The 10,508-nt window shown below is 39.9% G+C and overlaps 1 protein-coding gene across 1 annotated transcript; it reads right to left on the bottom strand.

Annotated features, from left to right (window-relative positions):
• Window positions 1-301: 301 nt before the first annotated feature.
• Window positions 302-10,175, bottom strand: EIF2S2 (eukaryotic translation initiation factor 2 subunit beta). The gene is made up of 9 exons (XM_009637366.2): window positions 8,865-10,175; window positions 7,634-7,814; window positions 6,306-6,409; window positions 5,146-5,281; window positions 4,727-4,827; window positions 3,644-3,792; window positions 2,666-2,722; window positions 1,532-1,617; window positions 302-775 (listed from the first exon to the last, which is right to left on the bottom strand). Exons 2-9 carry the CDS (start codon window positions 7,812-7,814, stop codon window positions 600-602), a joined length of 990 nt encoding a protein of 329 aa, XP_009635661.1. The 5' UTR covers window positions 8,865-10,175; the 3' UTR covers window positions 302-599.
• Window positions 10,176-10,508: the final 333 nt, after the last annotated feature.

The following is a 10,508-nucleotide window of genomic DNA, read 5'->3' as shown; positions in this document are numbered from 1 at the left end:
TATCAACATGTCCTGATGTCACTTTCCGTGCAAAATGCATTCCCATATTAATGTGGCTACATTAAGCATGAGCAGTTCTCAGATTGGTGTATCGTCCCTGTGACTTTTTGTGATTGGTTTCTCTGTTTAATGATAGCCTAACTAAAAATAAAGCTTGTTATGTAAAAGCAAAATACCCTCTCATCAGCTTTATTCTGGGTCTTGGACATAGTTCAGTGACATGATCTGCAGAACACCACACTGACCATTCCCATGAGCTGTTTAAAGAGGAAACTGAAGGAAAAATCCAAATCGAAGACACTCACTGTTATAGTATCTTTAATTTATCTTGTGTTTTACAGAAGTCTGAATGGATTAAAAAGCACCTCCTTTCCCATCACATTCCTTACAGTCAGTAAAATATATTCAATGAGCACATGTATGTGAAGAGCTTGAGGATCTGCATCTTGCAAGGATATCACAGACCAATCAATCAAAAGCCAAATTTCCTGTAGTTTTTACAATCTTGTTTTAACACAATGGTAAATCCATTCAGATTGTAAACCTGTCCAGCCAAACCTCCCCAGAACACTTTGCAAAATCCAGTGTTGATTAGCAAACTAGTTAGCTTTGGCACGGAGCTGTGCTCTCTTGCCTGTGACAGCCTGGAAACCAGTTTTGATGCTGGCGACGGAGCAGCGAGAGTGGCAGGTCTCGCACTGCAAGAAATATAACCTGGTGTCCTTTTGTAGGATTGTGTCTGGTGACCGACAGGTATGACAGGTGACATATTCCTCTGCAGAGAAGGAATTAAGTTGCAGTTAAAAAATAACACATTATCAGTGGACCAGTTACCATTCTTCAAGCCTTTAGTTCCATAGTTGTTGTGAAAGGCTGTTCAAATGCACCTACTAACTCAGAAGTGGCTCACTATGAAAACCAGAGGGCTAGGCAACCTAAAAATTCTCCCATTCCCAGGTTAATAAAGGCCGGGTTTCATATGGTACATTACACACTGACCCTGGCCTTTTAAAAATAGTAACAACAAGATAAGACTTCCCACCGGCATTCCATAACTTCCTCTGCTGAAACAGCATTCCCAGATGTCAGCAACTCTTGTATGCACACAGCACCACAGCAGTATTTTTTGTTACATACAACCTGCGAGTCCTCTGACCAGCAGTCAGTGACATGCACGCTGTATTTAATTAACATGTACAACAGACTTTAAAATCAACAATTACTGTTATTTTCCATAGTCCTCATCAAAGCCAAGAAATGAAAGCCAGGTGAAAACAAGCAGTTCTCAAATGCTCTTACTGTTTTCCTTGGTGCATTTTAGTGCCAGGACAAAGTACGACCTGTGTGCTTATATTATTATAACCATGGTAGAACCACCTGCACTTGCATTATTCCCTTATAAAGCTGCAGCAAAGTTGTAGCTTCTTAGCACAGAATCTCCACAGCATGCACACACGTGGGCCACGCATGGGCCACCAGGCATCAAAAGGGGTCTGAGAGAAATCTCTAGTGGAAAGGGAGTTATACTTACTGATATATCTTCTCAAGACATTTTCTATCTGTTTTTGCTGGAATCTTCCTTTGATTACAAGTTGGTTGTTACCATCTATTGAGCCACTAATTTAAAAAGAAAAATTAATTATCTGATTTGCAGAAGATGTTGAGCACTAGAGCAAGTCAGGAACACAAAGCAAGAGAATGATGCGTTCTTCAAGATAAGAGCAAGCCAGAAATACTTTGTGGAAAAAATGCAAAATTCTGAAGGCACTTAAAAACCTACAGGAGGTTTTGCCCTCACTGCAGTAAAAGGAAAGTCCAGCAGAGATCAGCCTCAATAATTAAGCTACCCCAATCACAAGAACTTTACAGAATTAGGAATTAACACCTGCTTATCTCACAGAAGTGACCAAGACAACTCCCTAGTAAAGTGCAATAGTAGTAGTAAGATCTAAGTAGTAGAGTAGCAAGATCCTCATCCAGCCATTCAGATGTAGTAAGTCGACTGTTTTTTCACACCATGGTTTCTAAGTTTTTGTTTAAGTCATCTGGAGCTGAAGAGACTCCAAAACCCAATCGGATGGGCACTTGTTACATACACGTTGCAATTAGACTCCTTGATTCCCTACATCTACATATAACAGCACTGTAGCCTACAACAGAGAACTGAAGAGGCAACCAGGAAGCACACCACCACAGCAGGAGATCGTTGATAAGAGGCATATAAACTCAGAGCTGGTTTTATGCTAAGACAGGTGGATTTAACTGCAGCATTAGACAGAATCAGGCAGTCAGGCATTCCCTCTTCCCTAGCTAGCTATCATCCGCCTTAGGTTGATAGGAGCCACAGAGCCACCCTCACCGACTGTGACAAACAGCTCTGCTATCAGAGCATCTTTGAAAAAGGATCTAAACAGGGAATTCAAACCAGACTGTTTAATATCCAGGCTGTTCCCTGGGACTTACAGTGTGCCTCTGTCCCTCTTCCCCAAGACGGTATCTCTTCAATCACCCAGCACAGTGTCTTATGTGCAGGGAAGAAAAGCCTGATGTTCAAGCACATACATACAGACCTAAACCTAGGAATTTCATTTTTGATCAGACAATGTCAGCTATGTTGCCATTGCTTCTTACATGCATAAGCACATGCATAGCCTAGTAGCCTTACCTTGTACCCAATTCTGCCAACAAAAATGCCAGGAGATGTTTTGGCTGACGATGTAATCTAAAAATAAAGTAACGATATGTTTAACCTTCCCCCTTCAGAGAAATTTGCTATTTATACAGGACCGACAGGCTAAAATGATCTTAAATTACCAAGTTTAAAAGGGGGCAGTGCCAGAGGGTCTGCATCAAAGAGCACAGGCAGACAATGACTGAGGACACAAGAAAGCTGAACAGTCCACAAAAAAACCCCACCATCCCCCCCAAACCAAACTCACCGTAACGATTGAAAACAAGTTTTCTATTTGAGATTTTCCATTCCTACCCTCCTCTCCCCCTGCCATTCCCAGAAAAAAAAAAAAAATGTTACTAGCTACCATTAAAAATTCACTTCAATATACTACCCAGATCCTCAGTATGATTTCATCAGGACTGTTTTCTGGCACACTTACGAAACAAGTCAGATAGGCATTCCCAGAAGTGCCCACAAAGAATAGAACTGCCTTCACAGGAAATAATTAAGACACAAAAAGCACTGCAGAAAACAGTAGAAAAAATTTACTGAACTCCATACTATTTACCAAGGGAACAGAATTTATAGTCAGCTCAAATTAGAAAGAACTTTCCCCACCTCCCTGCCCAAGACTTGCAAATAAGTATCACCAGTGACCCAACTACAGACTTGATAGAAGCCAATGAACTCACAAAAGCAATAGGCTTAGCTCCAGCCCATGAGGCCCACATAGCGAGCCTACCATTTTTATAATTTAAGTATAAAATAAGACATTATCTCAATAAATCATCTTCATAAATATCTTCTCACAGAGAAGCGTCAGAATGAGCAGTATGACTGAAACAGCGTTCAGTTTACTTCTGGATTGCCATAGCCTTTTGCCAGAAAACATGCATTCAGCACAACAGCCAAGAGCACAGAGGAGGCCATTCATCTGCTAGTCCTGAGAAATCTAGAGAGGAAACTTACAATTTGCAGATATCTGTAAAGTTGACAAAAGATGTTTTCTTGGTCCCTACTCTTACAACCTGCGGAGGCTTCATGACAAATTTTCGTTTTTCTCCAGCTACCATATCTGGGTTTTTTTCCCGCATGATGTTAAATACTCTATTGAGCAACTGCAAAAAAAAGAGGGATTCACATCAACATGAATAAATATCTTGCATTTCTCAAATGAAGTACATCACTTCTAAAAAAAAAAAAAAAAACAACTTAAAACAGTGTTCAGAATGAATACTGGCTTTGCCCATTAGCATTTCCCCATATGCTTTTGAACACACACTTAGAAAAAAAGTTCTGATAAATGCAAAATAAAAAGCTGTTTTCCCAGGGATTTACTTCATAAGTCTACAAGTACCTCAGCCTATTTGCAGAGGTCTTTTAACTATCACTAATATTGCTCTATATGAAAATTAACTGTGATAAAAGATGTGCTTTGTTATTATTCTTTTCATGAGCTTCTGACTACAAGTCCTTTAATTTTAAGTTAGATATAGGACATAGGAGCATCAGGCCCTGCTATACTGGTGCACATCAACATAGAAGTATTTTTTAAAAAATCCTTTGACCATTACCTCATCATATGTGTAGTCCCTTTCTGACCCTGCCCACGCAGGTCCTGACTGAAGGCTAAAAGAAATTCCATCGTCTTTTTTGCTATCTTCATCCTCAAAAAAAAAAAAAAAAAAAAACTTAAAACAGTGTTCAGAATGAATACTGGCTTTGCCCATTAGCATTTCCCCATATGCTTTTGAACACACACTTAGAAAAAAAGTTCTGATAAATGCAAAATAAAAAGCTGTTTTCCCAGGGATTTACTTCATAAGTCTACAAGTACCTCAGCCTATTTGCAGAGGTCTTAACTATCACTAATATTGCTCTATATGAAAATTAACTGTGATAAAAGATGTGCTTTGTTATTATTCTTTTCATGAGCTTCTGACTACAAGTCCTTTAATTTTAAGTTAGATATAGGACATAGGAGCATCAGGCCCTGCTATACTGGTGCACATCAACATAGAAGTATTTTTTAAAAAATCCTTTGACCATTACCTCATCATATGTGTAGTCCCTTTCTGACCCTGCCCACGCAGGTCCTGACTGAAGGCTAAAAGAAATTCCATCGTCTTTTTTGCTATCTTCATCCTCAAAAGCTGTAAAGAAAGTTGTTTGGGATTCATTAAGAAAAGAAACATTCTTTAACCTCACATTTACACCATTTCTAAAAGGTACATCAAAGAAGATTCCACTAAGACATGGACACAAGTCTTCTCTGTCTGCCTACAAGGGAAACCAGCACTTATGACAGATTTATATAGTGCTTTTATAGAACATTTCTCTGATAAATAATACAGTGATAAAGGTAACAAAATGAATTTTGAAACAAAAAAGGACTTGAACAGAACTTATTCACCTACAACATGGGCTACATTTCACTTCCAGCATCTCATTGAGCTAGGTTATACTTTTACCTTCATCCTTCTCCATTATCTCATCTTCATCTGGAAACTTCACATTCTTCTTTTTCTTCTTTTTATTGCCCAGCATGATGTCAAGGTCATCTTCAGGTTCTACTGCCTCTGGCACATCTCCTTCAATTTTCAAGTCCTGCAAACAAATAATAAGACTACAGTTTACAGTATTAAACCAATCTCCATTGCACAGAATTAGAAATAATACCAGTAGCTCACTATATGAGATGAATACCAGTACTATCCACCACAATCCTGAAACCTAACAGACAGGAACAGAACTAACGTATGTTGAAGAGAACACTGCTACCATGAAGAAGGGCCAGAGTTTTATTTTCTGGTCTAACTTCTGGACCTCAAGAACAAGGTCGCTCTATACCTACCTAAAGGCATCGGCCATTTTAGGGCATAAGGGAACAAAACACCCTGCATGCCAGACTACAGGGGAAGGCAAAGCTGTGCTACCTGCAGCCAGTCCAAATTTGTTATCATAATTCTGCACATGTAGAGAACACAGAGCAAGCATTTCACCTGTCTGGGGCAGATCAGAGGGACATTGTCTTCCCCAAAAGGCGGAATCCAAAGAGGACATTTACATATAATGTAACATTTCTCTGTCCCCTTGCTCTCTGGGCTTGCCAGTTACACTGACACGCAATACAAAAACACGACTTGGAATAAAACTTGAGAAGAATAAAAATATCTCATGCACCTTCTGGAACACAGAACAGCAGCTAGTCAGTCATTTCTAAAGCAAACACCAGCGTAAAAACAGATTTCTTGGCAGATAAATATCCTTTATTTGAAGGGCTGGCCTTTAGAAGACTATTCTGTGCATGACTTCTGACATCCATTTACTTCTCTCACCCCAAAAGACAATTAATCTTGACACTAGTCAAGCCTCACTACAGGTTGTAGAATTACTTGTTCATTGTGCAGGTCAGTTAGATTTTTTTCACTTCTGGACAAAAAGCCCTGCAGGAGCAACATGTTCAGCAGAGCCTACTATGTATGAAAGACACAGTGAAACGTACGTTTCATTATTAACTGCACTAAGACGCAATGACAGACTCGCAACAGCTCCTGCACTGCCAATCCTGAGAAAATGAAAGCAAGAAAGTTTTCAGCCATAACTAGATGGCCTAGTTATGTAAACAAACCTTTACACCTTCTTCTGCTTCATCTATATCAAATATCTTTTTTGTTTTTTTCTTCTTTTTCTTTTGATTGAAGAAGTTCAAATCATCCAGGTCATCCGTTGCATCTAAAAAGCAAAGGATTGCCAAAAGAAGTGTAACTGTAGAAACAGTTTAGACATTAAGATTTCTAATTTACATCCAAATCTTCAAAACATTACATAAGACATAAGCAATGATCTGTAGCCCCCACAGATATCCTTCAGGTTTTAAACAAGTCATTCCCCTCTACATCCAAATACCTCAGTACTATTGTACAGTTTCTGCATCTTCTAACTGCATTTTCTTACTTTTCAAGTGCTTATTCTTTCTTTCTGTCGTACAAGAGAAACTAGCCACTTCTGTCATTATAGCAGAGGTGCTTGGAAAAAATGAAAATTAAACTGTAGGAAGAAGGTACAGTTTCTTTGGTCTACTGCAGGAGCCAATTTTATCAACAAGCTGGATTTAAGTTAACAGCATTCCCTGAATCGGGTCTTCTTGAAATGGCATTGGCCTCAATTTAAAAAGCAAGGTAATATACGCAATTGCAAGAGTATTTCCTGCAAGATTCCAAAGGACAGTCTAGTTATCACATCCACAGCTGTCCAAAAACTAGAAACCCTTTTAACCATTCCCTCTGTTATTCACACTATTGCTTATTTGTTCAAAAGAAAACCAGCCATAATTGTGGAATTATTTCAACAACTGGATGTGGAAGATTTAAAACTTCATGCTAACTATTTTAGGGATTCTCTTTTTATTGTCTCACACAAAAGACTCTGTCAGGAGTCAGGAAAAGCAGAATTTACATAAGCCACTGATAGCTTGCTGGATATCTGTGAACGTGATTTCAAGCAGGAGGAAAACATGCCCTGCAAATAGGCAGCAGAGTATTACAAGTGCCTAAATAAACTAGGGCTCCAGCATTATACACTGCAATGCCAAATTATTTTTGTAGCGAGGTGGGTGTTAGTCTCTTCTCCCAAGTAACGAGCAATAGGATGAGAGGAAACGGCCTCAAGTTGCGCCAGGGCAGATTTAGATTAGATATTAGGAAAAAATTCTTCACTGAAAGGGCTGTCAGGCACTGGAAGGGGCTGCCCTGGGAAGTGGTGGAATCCCCATCCCTGGAGGTATTTAAAAGCTGGGCAGACGAGGTGCTTAGGGACAGGGTTTAGTAGTGGACAGGTACATTTGGGCTTGATGATCTTTAAGGTCTTTTCCAACCAAATGATTCTTGAAATGGGGCTTGTAGTCCCAAAATATAGAAGGACTACCTTTGAGAGTTTATCTACTTGGATTTACTTTACCTTTCTTCCTGCTGTCTTCTTCGTCTGCTTCAACGTCTTTGTCTTCTGTTGGCTCTGGTTCAACTTCTTTTGTTTCCGATTGCTGAGTCTCTTCTGCTTGTGTATCCCCTCCTTCCTCATCCAACATAAAGGGCTTCTTCTTTTTCTTCTTCTTCTTGCTCATAGTGGGATCGAAAATCATCTGTAAAAGTCAAGAGTTCCTTAGCAGCGTAATAATCTCCTACCATTTAATATTTACAACACTGTTAAGAATTTAATATTTATAACACCTTTAAGTTTCTCTCAACATTCCTTCAGTTACCCAAACTATTCCTAGGCATCAATCTCAGTTAGGGATTTTTCTAGATCTGTAACAACGTACTACAAGTCAGCTGACTCAAAACAGTGATTACATAGTGATTCAAAAACATTGCAGATCTTGTCCCAAGATGATCCCACTGATGTGACCAGTTACAAGAGAAGAGTGCTTGATAGTTTAGAGCTTCTGCTACTTTTCCTACAATAGTCCAAGTTTCCTGACATCTATGCATTAGTTCAGCAGAAAAATATATTAATGCTGTGGATCTTTGACAGAGTAGCTACCAGCTACTTCACCATTTTATTACCATTACGGACTCAAATTTTGAAGTAAGACTATGTGAAACATCAGAGAAATATTTAAGCACACCTATACCACAGAGCCTGATTACGTGTTAGTTACACTTTGGACTTCCATTTGTGACACATTAATTTCCCGATTTATTTAAAGGCAAGATTTACAAACAACTCTCTTGACGAGAATGCTTTGGACTAGGAAGAAACCTAGGAGGTGCTGGGGATACAGCAAGACCTCTTTCAGCTTTCAACGCTACGAAGTAGCAAAGGTCTCATCCTCTTCCCCCCACAGGTGGGAAACTGAAGCTCAGAGTCCAAGCTGTTAAAGGCTGTTAATGAGCTCTTTAGCCAGTGAAGCAGCTTATTTCACGGACTCCGACTGTGAAGGCAGCACTAACCTTCCAAGACTCACTTTTAACCTAATTCATCATCTGTGGACCTGGGATAATTAACCCATGAGCTCTTCAGTTTTCCAACAAAGGAATGCCTCCTACTATTTTCACTTGAGATGCAAGTTTGACTTCATAGCTATCGTTCCGTTTTGTTACATATATCTGGCCATATTTTCAGACCATCATATATATTTAATACACCAATTTTAGAAACTTAATGAGACTCTTCCTCCAGTTTTTCTTACCTAGTAATTGAGGAGTGTTCTCACAGTTAAAATTCAGCATCATGAATACCCTCACTCATTAAAATACCACCACTTCATCAAAGGAGCAGTTCTCCAGCTTCTTGTTGTATTACACCCTGCAACTTTGGGGGTTTCCCAAAGCAATCTTTTCCTCACAATTCTCATTCCCCTACATGTGATATTCTTGTTGATGCTCTTCCAATCTTCTGCAACTTAGATGTTTCATAAAGGTTCTACTGAAAGGCAGCAAACCGCGCGTACGTGTGTTTGAAGCACAGCATCACAAAAGTGCCCACACAGATAGATGTGTGTCTTTGGTTGTACACACTGCACTAGAAAGATCGTCAAAGAAGTTTGGTCACAGGGCTTCCCTCTAATTCTTAGTTAGACACATGAATCAGGCACAGTAACCAAAGAATGCGCACAACCGGTTACGCTGTCTGCTGGCTTCCTCTTGGAACCTCCACAGCCTGCTGCAGCAGAAGGAAAGCTGCCTGCGCAGGCAGGAGCCCACAGCTTAGGGAACAAGCACACGAACACCATTTTCAAGATCATGACCCATTTCAATGAAGAAGCTTAGCAAGTTTTATACCTTCTCACATGATTAAGGAAACATAAGATTATGCTTAGATCGGACATCATAATTTCTAAGAAGGAACCAGCCCACCCGCCCCAAATCACTGTTCTCTTTGTGAGAAAGAAGACATCTTTCGTCCTGCACCACCACAAAGCATGTCTTGTGTCTACAAAAGACTGAATGTGTCTTCCGTAGTAGCACACTAAACTGAAGTTAACACACAAGGACAACTCCTGGACGCAGGAGATTGTTTTTTCAGCATTAAAACAATGCGGCTGGCCTTGAACAGAGAACTGCTCTGAAGGTCCACTACATCTAGTCAGGTCAAGCCTTCTGCAAACCTAAGACCTAGTCATAACATGCTAACTGCTCTCAGGAAACTAATATAAGAATTCCACAACCTGAGAATGAAGTCTATGCCTGAAATATTTTGTTCATCAAAAGTTTCAATGAAAACTAAGCAGGAGTCCTTAGGCCACACATGCTTTAATAAATGTGATATAAACTAGCCAGCCTGATATCCAGGCTATTCTGTATGCTGCCTTTCTGAACTAGACATGTCAGAAACGTCTTCATTCCTTTCTCAGTTCAGTATGTTTGATTAGTCAAAGCATTACGACACCATTTAAGCACTGAAAAACCTCTACAAAGTTGCAGGCCCTCTACTGAAGAGACTGTAGCCCCCCAGCCCAAATACACCAAACCCTCTGCTTTTCCTGTACGCAAATGGGTTAGAAATTTCTGTCCTGTTTCTGCTCTCAGAATCAAACTCCCATATGGGGTTTTCTCTTCTGTAGACCACATGGTTCTTTCTCACATCCAGCTCCATATATCTACTCCTGATTTCAAATGTCTACACAGTCAAAAATTCCAACTTACAGGAAATGAGCAAGTGAAAGAATGGGGCGGGGGGGCAGGATGGGACAGGACACGACAACACTCAAAGCTTCATAGTCCAAATGCAACTCTCAAGACAGAAGCCAACATTACTCTAAACCGCTGTGACAGTGACAAATGCTGGGGATTCTCACAGAGGCCACAAATTAATCCCATTTCGTTGGTCTGAA

The sequence above is a fragment of the Egretta garzetta genome, unplaced genomic scaffold (genome assembly GCF_000687185.1).
Source record: "Egretta garzetta isolate BGI_Z169 unplaced genomic scaffold, ASM68718v1 scaffold24, whole genome shotgun sequence".
NCBI classification, from domain to species: Eukaryota; Metazoa; Chordata; class Aves; order Pelecaniformes; family Ardeidae; genus Egretta; species Egretta garzetta.
The sequence above is the reverse complement of the archived record's forward strand: the minus strand, read 5'-3'. Positions and strand labels throughout refer to the sequence as shown.